Source organism: Xyrauchen texanus, chromosome 9 (genome assembly GCF_025860055.1).
Source record: "Xyrauchen texanus isolate HMW12.3.18 chromosome 9, RBS_HiC_50CHRs, whole genome shotgun sequence".
Lineage (NCBI taxonomy): Eukaryota > Metazoa > Chordata > Actinopteri > Cypriniformes > Catostomidae > Xyrauchen > Xyrauchen texanus.
Window position 1 is genome coordinate 34944020 of NC_068284.1, and position 21242 is coordinate 34965261.

General features: G+C 38.8%; 1 protein-coding gene across 1 annotated transcript; it reads right to left on the reverse strand.

The window, feature by feature from the left end:
- Nucleotides 1-334: 334 nt before the first annotated feature.
- LOC127649819 (AP-1 complex subunit gamma-1-like) lies at nucleotides 335-19651 on the reverse strand. The gene is made up of 22 exons (XM_052135086.1): nucleotides 19392-19651; nucleotides 17240-17448; nucleotides 16920-17044; nucleotides 16656-16797; nucleotides 15116-15212; nucleotides 14911-14987; nucleotides 14718-14813; nucleotides 14453-14533; nucleotides 14229-14327; nucleotides 14029-14084; nucleotides 13383-13496; nucleotides 13127-13267; nucleotides 9461-9515; nucleotides 9198-9320; nucleotides 8952-9041; nucleotides 8213-8340; nucleotides 7903-8007; nucleotides 7425-7560; nucleotides 7191-7329; nucleotides 5938-6089; nucleotides 2727-2825; nucleotides 335-2372 (listed from the first exon to the last, which is right to left on the reverse strand). The coding sequence occupies exons 2-22, from the start codon at nucleotides 17438-17440 to the stop codon at nucleotides 2247-2249; spliced, it is 2382 nt and encodes a 793-aa protein (XP_051991046.1). The 5' UTR covers nucleotides 17441-17448; nucleotides 19392-19651; the 3' UTR covers nucleotides 335-2246.
- Between the last annotated feature and the right edge of the window lie 1591 nt (nucleotides 19652-21242).

Consider the following 21242-nt stretch of genomic DNA (forward strand, 5'->3'; position numbering starts at 1 on the left):
TTATATTATTTACAGTACACATATTTTAATGATATTTTAGGTAGGGGGCTCCTGACCCCCCCAAGATTTCCACCTATGATTGACTATATCACAATTCCAGCCTGTCAGAAGTTTACATACACTAACTATGCTTTTAAGCAGCTTGGAAAATTCCAGAAACGATGTCAATTCTAATTTAGTTTCTGATAGAATAATTTTTGTCAATTGGAGGTCTACCTTCAAACTCAGTACCTCTTTGCTTGACATCATGTGAAAATCAAAAGAAATCAGCCAAGACATCAGAAAAGAAAATTGTGGACCTCCATCCTTGGGAGGAATTTCCAAATGCCTGAACCATTCCAACCGTGAAGCATAGTGGCAACATCATGTTGTGGGGGTGCTTTGCTGCAGGAGGGACTGGTGCACTCCACAAAATAGATGACATCATGAGGAAAGAAAATTATGTGGATATATTAAAGCAACACCACAAGACACCAGCCAGGAAGTTAAAGCCCAGTCGCAAATGGGTCTTCATTATGGACAATGATCCCAAGCATTCCTCCAAATTAGTACATGCCAAAGTCAACACCATTTATTTCTGTATGAGGATACATATAAAAGCCAGACACTTCTTAAAGGTTTAAAATCCTGCCAAAAAAAAAAATCCAGAATATATTTTTACATTTGTTGATTTGTACTGATAGCTGGTTCTCCCTTTTGTGTCAGTCACTCACAAGCAAAATATTTTTTTTTAAATTACATGGAGCCCACAGACAAGCTATGAATACTGCAAATAAAATATTACACATATTTTTGTATCTGTGATATTACTGGATATTGTTTTCCTCTTTTTCCATACAAGGTGAGAATCAAAGATAGGGAGGAAGAAAATGAGGGTATTCCATCCCAACAGCAAAGACTCATTTATAGTGGAAAATAAATGTAAAGTTCACCTGTGTCATATCATTAATATTCTGGCTCTCAGAACTTAATGGAGAAACTTCTCCATCTAGTTCTCAAATATAAATAATTTTATTCCCTTAGAGACTAATGAAACTGAATATCATCTTTCTGTTAATTGCAATACCTTATATGGGATGTACAGTGTGACACACACACAATATTGTATAGTGTTTGTCAGAAAGATAAATAAATCATAATGGAAAACATAATGCAAGACGAATTATCAATAATTTTTAGAGAAATAAAATGTTGTCCACTTTAAGTAGTTAAAGGCATTAAAGCCAATATGCTTAGACAAAGTCACAAAAGTCCAATTTTGATTTCGGGGGCTCTTTAAGGGGTATCATTAGAACATTATAAGTACATGAGATGGTAATGTGAATTTGTTGAGTCCACATTCACGGTCATTATCCTGAGATGTGACAGAGTCGAGAAAGACATGATTGTAACAGTAAGGCATTTGGAGATGAGCTGTGATCACAACTCATGTTATATACACACATATCTGCTTGCAAAGGGATTAAAGGGATAATTCACATACATTTTTTCTGTCATGAGTTACTCACCCTCATGTTATTCCAAACCTGAATGGCTTCCTTTCTTCACTTTTATGGAACGGACAAAAGATGGAATGAAACCGAAAGAATTCCACTGAACAGAATTAAAAATTTTGGTTGAACTATCCCAATAACAGTACCTACCCACCGGCGTGTTGCGAACGAAGGTCTGTTTCAATGCATTCCTATGGAAGCTGAGTGCCACGCTTGTAAGGTGGATTGTGGGATTGACAGCGGCGCAGAGCAAGCTGTTCCCTAGTGTTGTGAGTGGCAATGAGCGGATTTCTAACGCGTCAGTGGAAACGCAGCGTAGGTTGATCATTTTAGCCATTGCAAGATGGCCTAAGCCATTGAAATATAAGTGTTGGTATAGTTACCATTTAGCGTTAGCATAAAGGAGCTTATCTAAAGATAGAGTACATTAGTTTATGTGTTTACTCTTGTGCAATAACAAAAAAGCACATAAAAATCACACTTTGTTCTCCACAATTCAAACCAAGATAACACTTCATACACATATAAATCTGTTTTGTCAAATCTGTACTGGGACAGTCGGCAGTTCATAGATCTCTCATCCACTGCAATAAAAGTCTTTGACTAATAAAACAAATAACTAACGTCACATTTGCCAAAGGTGTAATAATAAAGAGGATGATAGACAGCTGCCAGACTGTGTAAATTTCCTTCTAAATGGGAGAGACTGTCATGGAGATTGTCCCCAGGGTAGACTAGACTCATGTAGGTCTGTCACAAGGGACTGATTGATGGCTGACAGTTCCAGGCAGGGCTTGGAAAGGAGTCAATCTGTACTGTGTCCTGACACATCATGCCCTGATTAGAGTAAGACATTCGAACCCGCATCTTTAGGCTCACCTGAATGGGGAGATATTAAAAATTGAATCAAAATGAATTTCCATAAATTTACACATTGTGCTCAAACATCAATTTCCAGCCAAATCAAATACTGTATTAGTATAGTACTTAGTATGTATATTCACATTATAAAAGTATATACACCACTACTTTACAATGACTTTTAAAAATCGGATTAATTTCCATTACTTTCCAGGCCTGACATTTAGCCCTTTAAATTTTCAACATTTAAAAAAATATCCATGATATATGTGAACACTGAAGCATGTGCATGCAAAATGCTGATATATTTATTAAACAATTAATATTTAAAAATTAAAAGAGGAAACTGAAACAGGATGGGTCAAGACTTGCCTTGTTAGGGTTGTTGAGTAACACAGTCTGTGTGACTTGACCAAGGCCTCGTGCTGGAATCACATTACCACTTGGAGCTTTCATTTGCAGCTTAACACTCTAATGAGAAAACATGTAACACACATGTGATTGAGTGATAACAGCTTCCAACTGTAGCTTCTGAAAAATAAATAATTTCATAAGCAAAGTTTCAATGAGTAGTTGTGTAAAATATATTATGTCTCACTTTAAAAGACTGAGAAATACAACATGCGTCATGTATGGGTGTTTCTTCAACGTCGAGCACTTTTAGCACTTTACTCTTCTATAAAGTCTTGTTAAAAAAAATTGTAAACTCTCAATAGTTTTTTGTCTACTGACAATGTCCAAAGGTGTACGTACATACATGCACCACAGGAGATTTATGTAATTTGTATCTTTTTTTTATTTTTTTTTTAGAAAAGACTAAAAATTTAGATTTTCTGATGCATCGCAATCTTCATATGAACGATCTCAATAAAGATTTTTGAATCCTAAGATTAATCTTTCCCTCTATGTGGCAACCCTCTATAATGCAAGTAAATCACTCACATGTGCAAACAAATCTCTTTTAATAACCTTTCTGCTTTTACAGTCAGTTATTGATTGAAAACAACAAACAATTTATATTTAATTTAATCACACGTGGATGCGCTAAATTATACATGACTTCTCTCGTTATATGTGCTAACTGGTTGATGCCACTGGTCTTAAAGAGACAGTACCGATTATGTGTGCGTCCTACATATCAATGTAAATAGTACAAATTATACAAACTATATATGCAATATAATATATGCAATTTCAATACATTAATTGATGGAATAGACTGAATTTGAACATTTTTCAAAAGCTTAAATGTAACCAATTTGATGACAAACTAAATGATAAAATATAATTTAGTAAAATGATTCATTCCAAATTGTACCAAGAATGGTTGCCTAGAAGGTTCCTCTATAACAAAGAGCATTTGCTGAGAATTTCTTTTATATGCAAGCAATATTGAAATGTACCTATATGAATAGATACCAAATTGGAGTTCGGAATCGAGTTGGGAAATCTATATCAATACCCAGCCCTACCCACCACATGTAATTTCCAGAACATCTCTAATTCTGTATTGTTTAATAGAATTCCGTGATGGAAATTAAATTTGTAACCTTTTTGAAATAAAATGGCCAAATAATGTGTGATTATTAAATGATTAAATTTTAAAGCTAATATTTTCCAGCAACATATCACCCTGCAACTCTCGCCTGGTTACCCACTGAAACCTGGTCAGCACCTGGGTGGGAGACCTCCTGGGGAAAACTATGGTTGTTGCTGGAAGAGGTGTTAGTGAGACCAGCAAGGGGTGCTCACCCTGCAGTCTGTGTGAGTCCTAATGCCCCAGTATAGTGATGGGGACACCATACTGTAAAAAAGCAAATGTCTTTCAGATGAAATGTTAAACCGAGGTCCTGACTCTCTGTGGTCAATAAAAATCCCAGAGCACTTCTCATAAAAAGAGTAGGGGTGGAACCCCAGTTTCCTGGCCAATCTGCCCATTGGCCTCGATCCATCACAGCTTCCTAATAATCCCCAATATATATGAACTGGCTACATCACTGTACTCTCCTCTTCACCAACAGCTGGTGTGTGGTGGGTGTTTTGGTGCACTATGGCTGCTGTCGCATCATCCAGGTGGATGCTGCACATTGGTGGTGGTTGAGGAGATTCCCCCTATACTACGTAGAGCAATTTGAGTGTCTAGAAAAGTGCTTTATAAAATGTAAAGAATTATTATTATTTTATGTTTCCGAAATACACACGATTAAATCATATTTTCACAATTTTGCATAATTTGGCAAAATTACAGCCAATAATAAATATTCTGCTCACTTGTCATTTTTACCTTGATTTTTCCTTTGTTGTCTTCAAACATCACTTATCTAATATTTTTCAAATATCTCAATCATGTTCTTGACTGAAACTTTTGTCGACTTGATTAACAAGTACCCTAGGGTGTTTTCACACTTGGCAGGTTTGGTTAGATTAAAACGAACTGTTTTGGAATGTTGGTGTGATTGCTCTGTTAGTGCGGTTCATTTGAACAAGTTTGAACACTGCCACCCGATCCTTGGTGTGCACCAAACAAGAGGGCAGAGACCGCCTGAATAGTGGGTCTGGTCCGCTTCCAAATGAACTCTGGTGCGGTTTGATTGATATATGAATGCAATATGGACTAAAGACGTCTAAACGGACCAAAAACAGGAAGTAATTTGCCTATTACTGAGCCGTCCTTGCAGCATTTCTTCGTTGTATGTGCATCCTGGTGCTGTTTTGACTCCTTTACACCTTTTATTAGCTCTTCTTTTGTTCTCAGCAGGTAAAAATACCATCATATATACAAATATATAAATAAAACGAGCGCATTTCGCCCAGCAGCCAGCAATGTTTTGGATGCTCAGCAAGTGCAGTCAAAAATATACGTCATAAAAGCTGTCCAATCAGGTTGTGACTTTTTCCTGAGGCCTTTGGTTTTGTATCATTAGGTTTGGTGTTAAAAATGCCAGTGAGAACGTTAAGCAAACCAGGACTAAATGTATAATTTTCTTTTTTGGTCTGGACCAAGAAGACCAAACTACAAGTGTGAACACACCCTTACATTTCATAAAAATAAAGGCATTGAAAAATACCAAAAATAAATGTTAAAGACCTGGTCAAAAGTTGCAATACGACCCTCATATAACAAAAAGAATAAAGTTGTAATCATTTAGTCTGAACAAAAATCAATCCCTGGCAAACAAAATTGACCCTTGGCTGAGCTCCGCCCACCTTGGTTACGGTTGCTCGCTCTGACAAGCTCTGCAGAACTCTTTATAGGAATGAATATGAGATTGCCATGAACAGCGCGTTTCTTGGCTTAATATTCTCATAAATGGAATGGATAATAGTATGTGGGCTGGAATAAAGAGTGACATTGTAAGACATATTTATCTGATGCTTTTTTGTAAAAGAAATTGTTAAATAACATTATGCAGTAAATGCAGACTGTAAATCAGAATTGAGGCAAACGATTATCACAGTCACTTGAAAAGAGAAAAGCGCCATTTGATAGCGATTACAAACATCATAACATTAATGCAAGTTTGCAGAACGGCTTATAAATTTAAATAAAGATGGTATATATGCAAGGGAGAGTGATAAAGACCTTAGGTACTGCTGCTTGGAGGGTAAAGTTGGTGATGTCACTCAGTGAGGAATTGGAAGCAATAAAGGTGACAGTGACATCCGTGTCCATTTGTTTGTCACATTGTAGTTTCAGACTCACTCCGTTCTTCTCATATACAGTCACAGCAGGAACTACAATACATGCACATACAAAAAGATACTTTACCAGCATTGAGACACTAGGCGTGTAACAGTTCAAATTTCTCACGGTTCGGTTTGTATCATGGTTTTAGGGTCACGATTTCGATTCGGTATTAGCCATGTTCAGAAAAGAAAATATATATGACTCCCAAATCCAAAGAATGAATGCTGTATTTGTTAACAAACACTTCAACAGGTTTGCCCTTAATAAAAATCATGGTTTTACAACAGTAACCATATATTAATCATGGTATTTGTAGTAAAATCATAGTAACCACAAAATAAGCATGGATACAGTCATGGTTACAACATTCCAGTGATTCATCTCTCGTCTAGAAGCCCTCTACTATTTCGACGTCGACATACACGATTCAGCAGACAGGATCTTCACAGCAAAGAGACTACTCCCCTGCAGTGTTCCAGTGAACATTTACTCATCCGAGTGCTGCATAAACTGTCTGGGCCGCGCCCACGCAGAGACAGCTCTCATAGAGACTCAAGTCTTCGCTCGTGAATCACCTTCACTCTGAGGGACGATTCAGCCTCATGCACCCTCCCACCCACCTCTTCTGTGACACCCGAGGGATCCCACAAGGAGGCACGGCGGGGCCGAGAGGTCAAGCAGGATGAATTTAAGGTGGACCTCGTGCCGGCACGTGCCTCGCAAGCCCCTCAATCTCCATGTAATGCGTCTATGCCGATATAGTATGTGAATGTATAGTATATACATGAACATATATTGATGTATTACCAGTATATGGCACTCGCGTCGAGCAATGTCTGCAAACAGTGCCTGTTTTGTAAACTTTTTTGACCATCGCTGTTGTAATTGACTGAAAAAATTAATGGTAAATGTACCCAGACAGGAGACTTGATTAAAGCAGGGGCTTCTCTACCAGCAGCTCTTTTTCTCCACTTGGCACTTGCCATTTTCAACTACACACAAATTGTGCAGAACAGTGATGTCATCAAGTTGACCCATGTGAAACACAGACAGTGTGTATCCATTTACAGATCCACTTTGCAATAGGGAAGTATGTGAGTGGAAAAACAAAGCAGTGGTTAGTGCTCCAGGTTTCTGCATTTTGTCACCTGCTGTAAGCTCCAGTTCTCCAAGCAGGTCAAGAATATCTCCAGCATTAGAGGTAGATGTTGGTGGAGTGCTGATTGGGGCTGGGCTGGACTGAAGAGTTATATCAGTCTCACACAGAAGACCCAGAAGGTCACACACCTTTAACAGAGTACCAGCAAAAGGAAATAACAATCTGTTACATACTGTACATATTTAATAACAACTTGTGCTTAAACATAATTTTCTATAATTACCTGGCTTGCTGGTTCAGAGGGCAAAACTGTAGGTTTGGGTGCGTCAGGCTCCTTAATAGTCTCTACAGCTGTGTCTCCATTGGTGTGGTCAGGTGAGTTTTTATCCATCACGGGCATTCTCTCCAACACTGCAGCTCTGAGAAGATGATGGTGAACTTGATCAATTTTAATTACTGCTAAACATAAGTACCAATAATGATCTCTGGTTTTATTTTAAATTCAGGGTTCCCATTCCTTTTGAATTTTCCAGTCATTTATGATTACTGTATAAAATATTTTTTCTGGAAAAATCCTTATAGAGATAGAAGTTAAATATTTGAACTATTAACAATTAAATATTTAAAAATTGAGAATAACTAGAACAACACTGTAGAATTGTAAGACTTTTAAAAGTCTTTCCAGGCCTGATATTTATAGGTTTTCCATAACTTTGGGAACTCTATAAATTGAGTTGAGAACAAAAGTACTTCTGTGGTACCTCATATGGTCATATTTCTTGAAGAGGGCATTATATTCCACTGCCCTCTGCTGAAGTTCTAAGTCAATGCAGCTGCCATAGATGCTGACAATACTTCTGATTCGGCTTATAAAAAAACAGAGAGAAATGAAAAAGATGTAGAAGAAAAACAGACAGCAAATACACTGAGATAATCTATAGAAAGTATGAAGAAAGTATTGTTTGTGTGAGAGCTGGCAACTTTTCACTGTCGTCAATTCACATATCTAATCAATATTTGCTATATTGCATGACATGTATTTTTGACAATATTTAAATAGTTTGTTCTTACTCTACATTTTCTGTGATGCGAGTGCTCAGCTTCATGGTAGCAGTGAGTGCGAAGCCTCTGGTTGTTGGCGATGACATGTGAGACTGAAGAACTGTTTCCAAGGCATCCAGGACATCCTCCTCCTTAACCTATTGACAGAAAAGTTTCAGGGAAGCTCAATAAACTCTCCCCATACAAAAAATCAACAAGTAGGTTTAAAAAAAAGCTTGAATAATTAGGTTGGTTGTTGTCCACCTGACATCAATCTGATGAGTTTCTTATTGATATAGTGATGCTAATCAAAGCCCTTCGGTAGAATGACTGCCAGATATATGCACCAAATAACACGAACCTTTTATTTCACAAGACTCAAAAATCATATTTGTTTCACAAAAAAGAAGAGCTACAGAATATGCAAAAAGCAATGAATTTGAACAAAAGTGCTGTTTTACCATACTGCCAGTTACTAAACATGCTGTAAGCACGCTAAAACCTTCTCAGAGAAGTTAAGTTTCTATCTAATACTTTATATTTAGCATATTCATGTACCAGGATATTTACATGGTACTTCAAAGAACACCTTGGTACTATCATAGTACCAAAAAAAACATGGTACTTCTTAGTTAGCAACTTACATGACAAAATACACCATGTTTCAATTTATCTGTCGAACATGCTACAAATAAACAAAATTGTCAAACTGATACTGTATTGCTGCTGATCAATACTCCACAAATTCTTCTCTTTCATGTCTCTTTACCTGTACAGGTTCCATCTCCTCACACTCTCCCTTCAGCAGCAGGTCTCCATATTCTCCTATGCACCAGCATGCTACCTGAACCAAGGATTGCTACAAAGATACAGGTAGACTTTCTAAATGCATGTTTGTAATAGACAAAGCATGTATGACCAAAAACATCTTCAAACAATTTGAGATAATAATTAGTTATTTATGTGTAATAACTACTTTTCTTTCCAGAACTATAAATGCAAACCATATCATTACCTGTGAAATATCTTTTACTAGTGCTCTATAGAGCTTGTGAACAGTGTAACTGTGGAGTTCAGACGCAGTAGTGATAAGTTGGATTAGGTTCGGAACGGTCTCATCTCTTACATCACCCCCTGCCTGAGAGAGTGGGTACAATATTTACAACTTGTGGTTTACAAGCAACTATCAAAATAAACAACATCAAGATGAACACCACTGTTTATTTGTGAATGGGATAAAACTGGCAAACCAGTTGTTGTGTAGCGATGGGTATTTACCGTAGTGAGCACATGCAGGATGGTATCAATGTGCCAGCGCTTAGAAGGGGAATACCTGACCGAGACAAAGAGCTGTTCAGTGCCTATGATTTACCATATACCCACAGTTAGACACAAAGCACAGAATACGGCAACAAATTGAGTTAAGACTTACTATAGGGTTACTTAATGGGATAGTTCACCCAAACCCATTTACTCACCCAGATTACATTGTTGTATGACATTCTTCTTTAGAACACAAAGATTTTTAGTAGAATATTTCAGCTCTGTTGGTCCTTACAATGCAATTGAATGGTGACCAGACATTTGAAGCTCTAAAAATCGCATAAAGGCCACATTAAAGTAACCCATGTGACTCCATAAATCTCCACTTTCACTTTCAAAATCAGCTTTATTGCCAAGTATGCTTACACATACATGGAATTTGTCTTGGTGACAGGAGTTTCCAGTGCACAACAATACAAAACAGCAACAAGACATAGACAATAATAAAAATAAAACATTTTATAAAATTTTTTTTAAACAAATTTAATAGAAAAGGAAGTATATATAGAATACACAATAAGACCAATATATATTATAAATATTTAAGGGATGGCAGGGGGCAACCAATAATCCTCTCAGCAGTCTGAACTGTCCTTTGCAGTCTTCTGATATCTGATTTTGTAGCTGCACCAAACCAGACAGATATTGAAATGCAGAGGACAGACTCAATGACTGCTGAGTAGAACTGGATTATCAGCGCCTGTGGCAGGGTGAACTTCCTCAGCTGGTGAAGGAAGTACAACCTATACTGGGCCTTTTTCACAATGGAGTCAATGTGGGTCTCCGACTTCAGGTCCTGTGAGATGGTAGTGCCCAGGTACCTGAAAGACTCCACTGCTGACACAGTGCTCTTTAGAATGGTGAGGGGGGTCAGTGTTGGGGTGTTCCTCCTAAAGTCCACAATAATCTCCACCATTTTTAGTGTGTTCAGCTCCAGGTTGTTTTGACTGCAACAGACAGCCAGCTGTTTAACCTCCTTTCTGCATGCAGACTCAACGTCATCTCAGATGAGGCAGTGGTGTCGTCTGCAATCTTCAGAAGCTTAACAGATGGGTCCTTGGCGATGCAGTCATTGGTGTAGAGGGAGAACAGTGGTGGGAAGAGCACACATCTCTGGGGGGGGGGCACCAGTGCTGATTGTACATGTGATGGAAGTGAACTTCCCTGTCTCTAAAGCTGCTGCCTGTTTGTCAGAAAGCTGGTAATACACTGACAGATAGGCGTGAGAACAGAGTTGGTGTAATTTAGTCTGGAGTATAGCTGGAATGATGGTGTTGAAAGACGAACTGAAGTCCACAAAAAGTATCCTTGCATATGTCCCTGGTCTGTCCAGATTTTGCAGGATATGTTGCAAACCCATGTTGACTGCATCCTCCACAGACCTGTTTACCCGATAAGCAAATTAAAGGGGATCTAGAAAGTGTCCAGTGATGTCCTTCAGGTGGGCCAACACCAGTCTCTCAAATGATTTCATGACCACAGACATTAGGGCGACAGGTCTGTAGTCATTAAGTCCTGTGATTTTTGGTTTCTATGGGACATGATTAATGATGATTAAGTGTTTTAAGCAGTATGGGACTTCACACTGCTCCAGTGATCTATTGAAAATCAGTGTGAAGATGGGGGCCAGCTGGTTAGCACAGGATCTAAGACAGGAGGTGTTTGTGTTTTTGAGAATTGAAAGTCAGAGCGGGTGTGGGGTGTGAGATTGGGCATTTCAAATCTACAGTAGAACACATTCAGGTCGTCAACCATTTGTTGGTCCACCACAGGGTTGGGGACAGGAGTCCGGTAATTTGCATGTTGTTTCATGCCACTCCACACTGATGCAGCTTCTCAGAGTATCTAAGTATATTTTAGCCACTCTGATTTCCTTATTCACAGTGTTCCTGTCCTGTTTGTACAAGACTTTATCCCCACCTCTGTATGAATCCTCTTTGGCCTGACGAAGCTGCCCGAGTTCTGCTGTGAACCATGGTTTGTTGTTGTTGAATGTTAAGTAAGTCCTAGTAGGAATGCATGTATCCTCACAGAAACCGATATATGATGTCACAGTATCTGTGAGCTCATCCAGGTTGGTGCCTGCAGCCTTAAAAACACTCCAATCAGTGCAGTCAAAGCAGGCTTGTAGTTCCAGCTCTGCTTTATTGGTCCATGTCTTTACAGTCTTTACTACAGTCTTAGCAGATTTTAGTTTCTGTCTGTAGGTTTAAAGAAGATAAACTAGACAGTGATCAGGGAGTCCCAAAGCTGCTGGGACAGAGCGATATGCATCCTTTATTGTTGTGTAGCAATGATGCAGTATATTTCTGTCTCTAGTTGGGCATGTAATGTGTTGTTTGTATTTGGGCAGTTCACGTGTGAGGTTTGCTTTGTTAAAATCAAAGCAAACCTCAAACCTCAAAAAACAATGTTGCAGCGCTGCATTCACACACGTATTTGGTGCGATATAAACACTCACCAGAATAAACAAGGAAATCTCCCGCAGCGAGTAGAAAGTTAGTTAATAAAGAGCGCTTCCAAATTAGAACAGCACATCTTCTTTAAAGTTGTTACATCTGTACACCAACTTTCATTGACGTAAAAGCATGTTCCACCACCTCTTTTTTCCCCCGTTAAATCAGTGATGCGATCCAATCTGAACAGCTGAAAGCCCGGCAGAATCAGATGTAACGCGCTGTCCGGAATGGCTTCACACAGACAGGTTTCTGTGAAGCACAAGGCAGCAGAGGTTGAAAAGTCCTTGTTTGTAGAGGTGAGGAGATGTAGTGCATCCATTTTGTTAGGCAGAGAGCAGAGATCCGCTAAATGAATTCTTGGCAGCGCTGTTCGAAAGCCGTGCGAACGGAGCTTGAACAGTGCGCCAGCTCGTCTCCGTCTCTTGAACAGCACAGCTGTGCTGACGGAGCCTGACTAGTGTGCCAGCTCGTCTCCCTCGCCTGCGTCTCTTGAACAGCACAGCAGCGCCTCCGACTAAAATGTCAAGCAAAGCGTCCGAATATTCAAAAACCGGGGAAAGACTTTCTGGTATATGCTGCCGAATGTTCAGCAGTTCGTCCCCGGTAAAACTGATTGGATAAAGATTACTAAACACAGAACAAACAAACAAAAACAACAAGAATAGGACCGCTCCACACCGAGGCTGCCATCCGCGGCGCCACCATGATATGTAAATCTCTAAATAAAAATGTGAAAGAATGTGAAAGTGGAGGTTTATAGCAAAAAAAAGGACTTGCCTATTGATATGTTTCTCACCCACACTTATAGTATCGCTTCAGAAAATATGGATTTAACCACTGGAGTCTTATGAATTACTTTTATATGGCCTTACTGTGATATTTTAAGCTTCAAATGTCTGGTCACCATTCACTTGCATTGTATGGACCAACATAACTGAAATATTCTTCTAAAAATCTTTGTGTTCTGCAGAAAAAAGAAAGTCATACACATCTGGAATGGTATGAGGGTGACTAAATGATTAATTATAAAATGTATAATATAAAGTATATATGTGTGAGAGCCAAGAGAGCAAGGTGCTAACATAGACGTGAACATTTAATGGATTATATAACAGGTATATAAGAAGTACGAAAAGACCAAAAGTGATGAAAAAAACAATACCTTTCAGCAGCGTTGAAGATGCCAGAAGCGGTTTGAGATCGCAGCTCTGGGGGGCAGGTTGAAAGAAAAATAAGAAGCTCTTTCATCATGGAACGAATGTTCACAGCCGACACAAGGGCAAGTGAGAGTTCCAAAGCACGACTAAAAAAAACAAAAACAAACGGCACTATGAATAACTAGAACTGCATCTTGCTTTGAGTTTGTATATCCAACCTATATTTTCTAAAAGTATAAATTGTCTATAACTTCTGGATACCGTTTCACAGAGGCATCTTGATCTTTCAGGCAGTCCACAATGGTGCCTCTGTGCCGCTGCACTGCATTATGATCCGTCTGCACTATCTTCTGGAGTGAAGTCATTGATATATAGCTGTAATGCATAAGAGAGGAGATCGAAAGAGCGGCTACAAAACAGCTTGAGTAGGAGTGAGAAACTGAATGAACAGAAACAAAGTGCAAGTTCTCTATATTATCTAGTAATGCATTTCACATATATGTAGTCATATCTATTTGGTGAGTTATATCCAAATATTACTTACACATTAGTTAAACATTCTGAAATTGATCTGCACTTGATGTGATGAATGTGACTGAACATGATCAGCAAATGTAATTACACTTCAAACCATGCATCATCTCATTGACTCTAAACCAATCAAACAAAAATCAAAAGAATAGCTTATTAGGACAGGTTCTAAAGTTGTTAAAACCCCTAGCATTTGCAGCCAGAAAAACTGGCTAACCCTGACCGTTTCTGTATAAGGTATTCTGATTGTTATCAGATCTCACTGAGGTGGTAACAGTGACACAGACAGCACAATACGTTTGTGGTGGCTAAAACACCAGATTTGATAAATGACCAGTGTTTTTAAATATGTAAAAAAAAGACAAATAAAGCATACCGAATATTCCTGTCATTATTAAGAAGAAACCTCCCCAGAATGTTTACAGCTAGCACCTTAAAAGAAGACATACATTCATTATATACAATTTTAAGAGCCATTTAATGACATGAAACAAACTAAAACAATATTTTCTATTCTTAAATCAGTCACCATGATAAAACTGTCTCTAAAAAATACTGTATGAAAGTTTTACCAACCCTTAGCCCACTCTCCGAGTTTATGTCCATGATAGTTAGGACTGTTTCATACAGCACAGCACTACCTGCAGTCTTACTGCTGTCAGTATTTGTTGCCACCTGTGCATCAAAACCCAGAACAACAACAGACTCAATCATACACATTATGAGCTCTGCTTATGCATATATATAAACTACTGTATATGCATAACTGTGCATTAGACAGAGTGTTTGTCCTACTATACCTGTGCCAGCAAATCATTCATGGCATCACTAGCGGTGTCATTATTGTGACCAAGAATCCTTAACAACCTAAGAATGCGCACCTAAATGAAAGAAAGATCCTGATGAATCTAATTAACTTTTCAGGGACCTGGTAATTCATTACCATTCTTATCTGTGGATCTACAGAACATCCTACATATTTTCACGGGGTGAGAGTTAAGCATAATGTGCAGGAACAAATACGTTACAATGAGTCAAATTAGTTGCATATGGCAGCCGACTGACCTGTAGAAAGGGGTCACAGATACCAGCTACGTTATGCTCTGGAGAATAACTGGAAGTTACAAGACTTCTCATAATCTGGACCAGTTCAGGAACAGCCTAATGCAAATGCAAGAACCCAAACATACATGGTAAGTGTCCTTTATGTAGAGTAAGAGTTGAGGTAAACGTTTTAATACAAATTAACTTAAATTACCTTGCGAAACTGACCAAGAGTATCACGATTCCGCTCACACAATTCAGTGATAAGAACTACAGCACCATGCAAAACCCCTGTGAACACCGCAAATCATTTAGGTCACAGGAATAAATCAATTATCATTTACACTGGACATATAACAGTTTTTGTGAAGAAAAAAGTATTTAAAAAGAAATAATTAAAAAGTAGCAAAGTGTCTAACCATGGTTCTTCTCAGAGAGTAGAGACCTTGCTGAAGGAGTGAACAGCTCTCCAAGCTCTGGAACTTTTCGTATTATGTGGACAGCACACAAGGTGGCCTAAAGAATGAATACAATGTTAGCATGTAGACTAAATATATAGGAAGAATGGCTGGGTATTGATACAGATTTCCTGATTCGATATTGATTCATATAGGTATATTTCAAAAATTATCTCCCAGTTAATGCTGTTAATTATACATGGGACCTTCTAACGAAGTACATTATGAAAATATAAATTTTACTAATGATATTTTATTCGGTTTTTTTTATCATTTGTCACATTTTTGCTTTTAAAGGGTAACTAAACCCTAAACCAACTTTTTTTAGTTAATGATCTGTAAGCATGGGGCTATATTAGTACTGGTCATTGATTCAAGTAATTTTTTTGACATTTGTGTATAAAGTGTTTTAATTCTACAATATATGGTGTAAAAACGTCTGAGTGCTGCCCTCTTCAGGTTGAACGGTGGCTACTGCAGTTGAATTTTCCTATTGGCTGTTGCGGTACTTCGCGACGTAAGCGGTGACAGCTGACGTAAGCAGGTTCCAGCTCACCACGCCAGATTCATGTACATGTCGTCTTGCGACCGTGTGAGGAATAATAATAACATAGAGTCTGACAGCAGCTGTCAATTAATCCGTCACTACGAGTCTCAGGTGCCCCCCCCCCCGCACTCGGTTCGTTCCCTCTATCCCTGCCGGGGTCTGCCCACTTTTCCTGCATTTTCAAATATTTCTAGTGGGTGGAGTCAGACTCTGAGCAGGTGTTTAGTTACCCTTTAAAAATGTATTATTATTAACAATCAATTAATAAGCTATTATTCTTTTCTTTTTTTGGCACGTTTATTGTTTAATTGCATATCAGATACTATTTACAAGTATTTACATTGATTTGTTGAACATTTGCTAAAACCGGTACGGTCTCTTTAACAAAACAGGCATTTCTGTAAAGAGAGCCTGTAAATGAGCGCATAATAATGAGAGAGAACTCAAAAGTCTTTATCTAATTTGTGCCATGCACGATTAGAATAACATTTTCATTTTTGTAGTTTTTTCTAATAGAGAAATTCAATAACAAATGGGTCACGTGGATCTAGTATTTGGACACATTTACACAGAAAAAAATTCTCAAAACGCAGTGGAAGGATTTTGCAGCTGAAAAATTCAAATTTGGTGGCAAATGCGAATGATTTCCTCTCATTGCAGTGGAGGGTTGGGCATAGAGTAAAAGATCGATCTTGGGATTTAGGAATCGATATCAAGATCGTTCAAATGAAGATCGTGATGCATCGGAAAATCAATATTTTTACCCACCCTAGTAGGAAGGGTGTTTTTAACCTCCTGCTGGGGCAGCTGCCCCCGCGACCCGACTTCAGATAAGCGGTTGAAGATGGATGGATGGATAGTAGGAAGGTAAAATTTGAGGTTTGGATGTGGACATGGCACGATTTAAAAAGTTTAAAGAAAGCAGCCTATTTACATACAATATCATGAATGTACCTTTTTTTTTATGTAAGAGTTAGAGGCCCTGAGCAGCCGTTCGATCTCCGGTGCCAGATCTCGACACATCTCACCTGAACCCATACAGGCCAGAGTGCATAGAGCCAGAGACTGGACATACTGGCTGCTGTGGGAAAGGTCACTACAACAGAGATAAAGAACCATTCAGATTAACAATTAAAAACTACTGTTTATTATAGGAGGAAGTTTACATAATTGTCCACAATACACTTTCTTTTATAGTACTTAGTACATAGCACTTACTTCTTGATTGAGTTGGTAATCAGTAAGCTAGCATCCTGCTTTTCATCCAGGAGCATCATGGCTCCCAGGTAACCAATCCGCTTCTCATTGTACCTGGTGCTCGCAATCAGGCGAACACACTCCATCTGTAAGAGCCAATACTAATGCTACTAGCATGTATAAAAACATAACAGATAAAACATGAGTAAAAACGAGAAGGTACAGTGAAGGCAAAGTGCCTATTTGAGGTAAAAGAAAGTTGCACCGGTAAGACATAAATGAGGAAGCAAGATGCGACTATAAAAAGATATTCGAAACATGACTAACAATCAGTCCGTTACCTGGCCAAAGTGTGCAGGGTAGCCCAGCATGTGCACATAAAGTAGTTTGGCCAGGCTGTGCGAACGCTCCCCATTGTCACTCTGGCGAAACTGCGCCCGGATATCCGCGCACTCTCTTTGTATGATGCCCCTCTCTTCACACTGGGTTCGTGCACTCCGGATCACCCGGATCATTTCCTGCAAACGCACTGATGGAGTCATAACTGTATCTGTAAGAGATGGAGAGGCACAGGTCATAGAAGACTTTACATTGGTAGTTTGTTAAAGTATGTTGCATATTTGTACAATAAGTCGAAAAACTAATCCTGATTATACTTCATAGAGGGATCAGCCACACTTTAGAACAGATTTCATAATAGTCGCCCCAGATTTGATGTCTGTGACATTTGTTTGTGTGTGTCTCAAATTGATCACAGCATGGAAAGTGTATATATGCAGAAGCACAAATGAGATTCAAAAAGCTACTGCAGTAAATAACTTACATTTTAGTCTGTTCCTCACCTAAAGGCCCTGATATTATTGTGGAAATAATATCAGGAAGGTGTTCTTCATTATTTGAAACTGCCGAGCAACGGCGAACATTCAGACACCCGTCACACCACTGTGGGAGGCGTTTAGAAGTACATTTAAATATGAGGACGCACAGTAAAACCTTAACTAATGTGATAATAAAATGTGTTATCAATGACTTAATGCCTCAATATATGAGTAGAATTCACACTAGATGAGTAAAAGATGCTGTTTTAACCACTCGACAATGATTTACAGTAATATACAGTACACAGGTGAGCCAAAACATTATGACCACTCACAGGTGAAGCAAGTAACGTTGACCATCTCCTAAAAATGAAGGCTATTTAATGAAAAATGTTAATGATAGTAACGGGAGGAATGAGTCACAACACAGTACATCGCACCCTGCTGCGTAAGGGGCTGCATAGCTGCTGACTGGTAAGAGTGCCCATGATGTCCTGTCCATCATCGAAAGTGTAAACAATGGGCATGCCAGCATCGGAACTGTCAGAATCGGCAATGTTCTTCTATTAATGTGGATGTCATTTTGACATGTGCCACCTACCTAAATATCATTGCAGACCAGGTACACCCCTTCATGGCAATTTTATTTTCTGATGGCAGTGGCTTCTTTCAGTAGGATAATGCTCCATGCCATAATGCACACATTGTTCGGGAATGGATTGAGAAACATAAAGGATCTCAATCCAACTGAGCATCTGTGGGATCTGCTGGACCATCAAGTTCGATCCACGGCAGCTCCACCTCGCAACTTACAGTACTTGTCCACAGGACACCTTCAGGGGTCTTGTAGAGTTCATGCCTTGGCAGGGCAATGTTTTGGCTCCTTTAAAATCCAGGTCTGAATGGTCAATAAGCATTGGGGTCAGTCACCTTTGTTTACAGTTGTGTCAGGTGAGGAAGATACAACTACATTCACTTTGGAAGTTCCCAGGCTAACTGCATTAATTTAGAATTCGTCTGACAACGTCATCAATCTAAACACTTGCCGTTCACATCACATTATCGTCTTAAAATCTAATACGGCCATCTTCATATATTATTAAAGCGCAGCCAACGTGTTTATACCCCGTCACTTTCCTAGATCTGTTCTCATACACAACGTATGTCTACGTCAAAAAACGGATATAAAACACTAATATCGACACACAGGTGATACTGATCATAGAGGCTGAATGATGGGGCAACTGCAATCGATATTCACTTGTCACTCTCTTCGTTGCAAGAGCATTTGGGGCCGTTCACGCCGAATGCGCTCATTGCGTACGTCCGCGATGTTATAAAACTTGTAAACGTGAGCTACAGCTAAACGGACGCCTTGACCGTTGCGCCGCGTTTTACAGTTTCTCGTGCAGGATTTAAAAAGAACTTCAAACGTTAAAAACGCGTCTCGAGACACCAGCGCTCGGTTTTCCGCGCAAGAACGTGTTCTGCCTGAACGGCCCCTTTGAGGAACGTAAACATTTCCTGCTTTATTATTCACTGTAATACATCTGTCGCAAACTAAATTTAATATAAATTATGCCTCTTTTCGCTGTCAAAAGTAAAGTGTTTAAACCCCTAGCTTCTCTGTCACCGCTGACGTTTCCAGCATCTGATTCCGGACTCATCGTCTTACCTTTTGGAAGCACAGATATTCCACTCGCAGATGCCTGCCCGCTCTTCAGTCCCTAATTCATCCGTTCCTCCTCCTCAACTGTTTGACCTTACGCTGTAAAACTGATGATAACAAGACAGTGTGTTTTACGGTACGAATAACTTCACGCTGCATTCGTGAATGTGCACATAAGGCTCATAGTACCGCGCAACTTCCGCCATCCGGGTGTGCCATTCATTGCCCATCCAGCCGCTATAGAACTGGAAATTTACTTGCTTGCGCTGAATTTAAAGGAACCACTCATTCTTTAGTGACGAGTTATGTATCTTTGAAAGTTACCATTTAAATTTTTTTTTTTTTGGAGAGTAATGTTTCTTTTTCAGAACCTCGACGATTATTGCCTCATCAATGCTTAGTACTGAGTAAAACTTATTTCTGGATTTACTTGTATTGGGAGGGCAGTCCACGTTTTTTTGTTTTTTAAATAATGGAGATGACTGTAGTCAAATGAATTGGGCTCAGTATAATGGCAGCACATTACATAATAGAACACACTGTACCAGTAGCCATCTTTTAACAGCCTGTACAGTATATTGTCTGCTCACAGTAATAAAAACAAACTAACATGGCTTTTGTAGACAATGTAATACAAAGAAATTTGGACATTGGAATGAATTTTGGACATTACAGTAGTACATTAATATGATAATCATTCAGTTTATATATCTATATATCTATATCTATATATAGATATATAGATATAGATATATAAACTGAATGATTATCATATATATATATATATATAGGCTATATATATATATGCCTGGCCAAAAAAATTCATGTGTGAGAATTATTCCTCATGCCCTCTGAACCACTCTTTCACAATTTGAGCCTGATGAATCTTTGCATTGTCGTCCAGGAATATGCCTGTGCTGTCAGGGAAGGAAAAATCTATTGATGGGATAAACTTGTCATTCAGTACATTCAGGTAGTCAGCTTTTATTGCTGCATAATGCTGCTGAGTCTAGACCTGACAAACTGAAGCATCCCCAGATCATAACACTGCCTCAAGAGGCTTGTACAGTGCGTGATGGGTGCATCGCTTCATGTTCTTCCCTTATTACCCTGATGCTCCCATCTTTTGGAATAGGGTAAATCTGGACTCATCAGACCACATGACCTTTTGCCATTGCTCCACAGTCCAATTTTCCCTAGCAAATTGAAGACATTGTTTTCCAATTAGCCTCACTAACAAGTGGCTTTCTTGTGGCCACATAGCTGTTTGGTCCCTATCACTCATCGGTCTCATCGCATTATGCATGTGTTAAGGCTCTTACTTTTACTATTATACATAGCAGTGAGTTCTACTGTTGATTTTTTATGATGTGACTTCACCAAGTTTCAGTGATCTCCGATCAAGATCATTCAATATTTTTTTCGACCAAATTTCTTCCGCGAAGCTGATTGTTCACCATTATCCTTCATGTTTGAATAATGCGTTGGACAGTTCTTAACCCAATTCCAGTGATTTCAACAATCCCCTTAAAGCTGTTGTTTTCTTTGCTTTATACAGGCCAATAATTTTCCCCTTCTGAAACACCGTAACATCTTTTCCATGTCCATGGGATACGTATTCCGACATGGTTGTTTAAGAAGCGAGAAGCTACACACTACATCAGTTAGGGTTAAAAGAATTGCTGCCAGCTGTATTTGCCTACTTAAATCCAAACTGCAGCTTTTTTTTTTTTTTTTGGCCAGGCAGTGTAATATATATATATATATATTTTATTACCATGCTAACCAGTATAACAGAATTCTGGGCATGATTTGTTTTGATTGTCAACCATTTAAATGCAGGGTGTAGTGTTTTTT

Coding starts and splice junctions, on each gene's coding strand:
- LOC127649819 (XM_052135086.1), bottom strand. CDS start 17,440: ATGACTCCATCAGTGCGTTTGCAGGAAATGATCCGGGTGATCCGGAGT. Junction 8,341..8,951: donor AGGAGATGGAACCTGTACAG/GTAAAGAGACAT, acceptor TTCTGTCAATAG/GTTAAGGAGGAGGATGTCCT. Junction 6,090..7,190: donor AGAACTGGAGCTTACAGCAG/GTGACAAAATGC, acceptor CATGTATTGTAG/TTCCTGCTGTGACTGTATAT.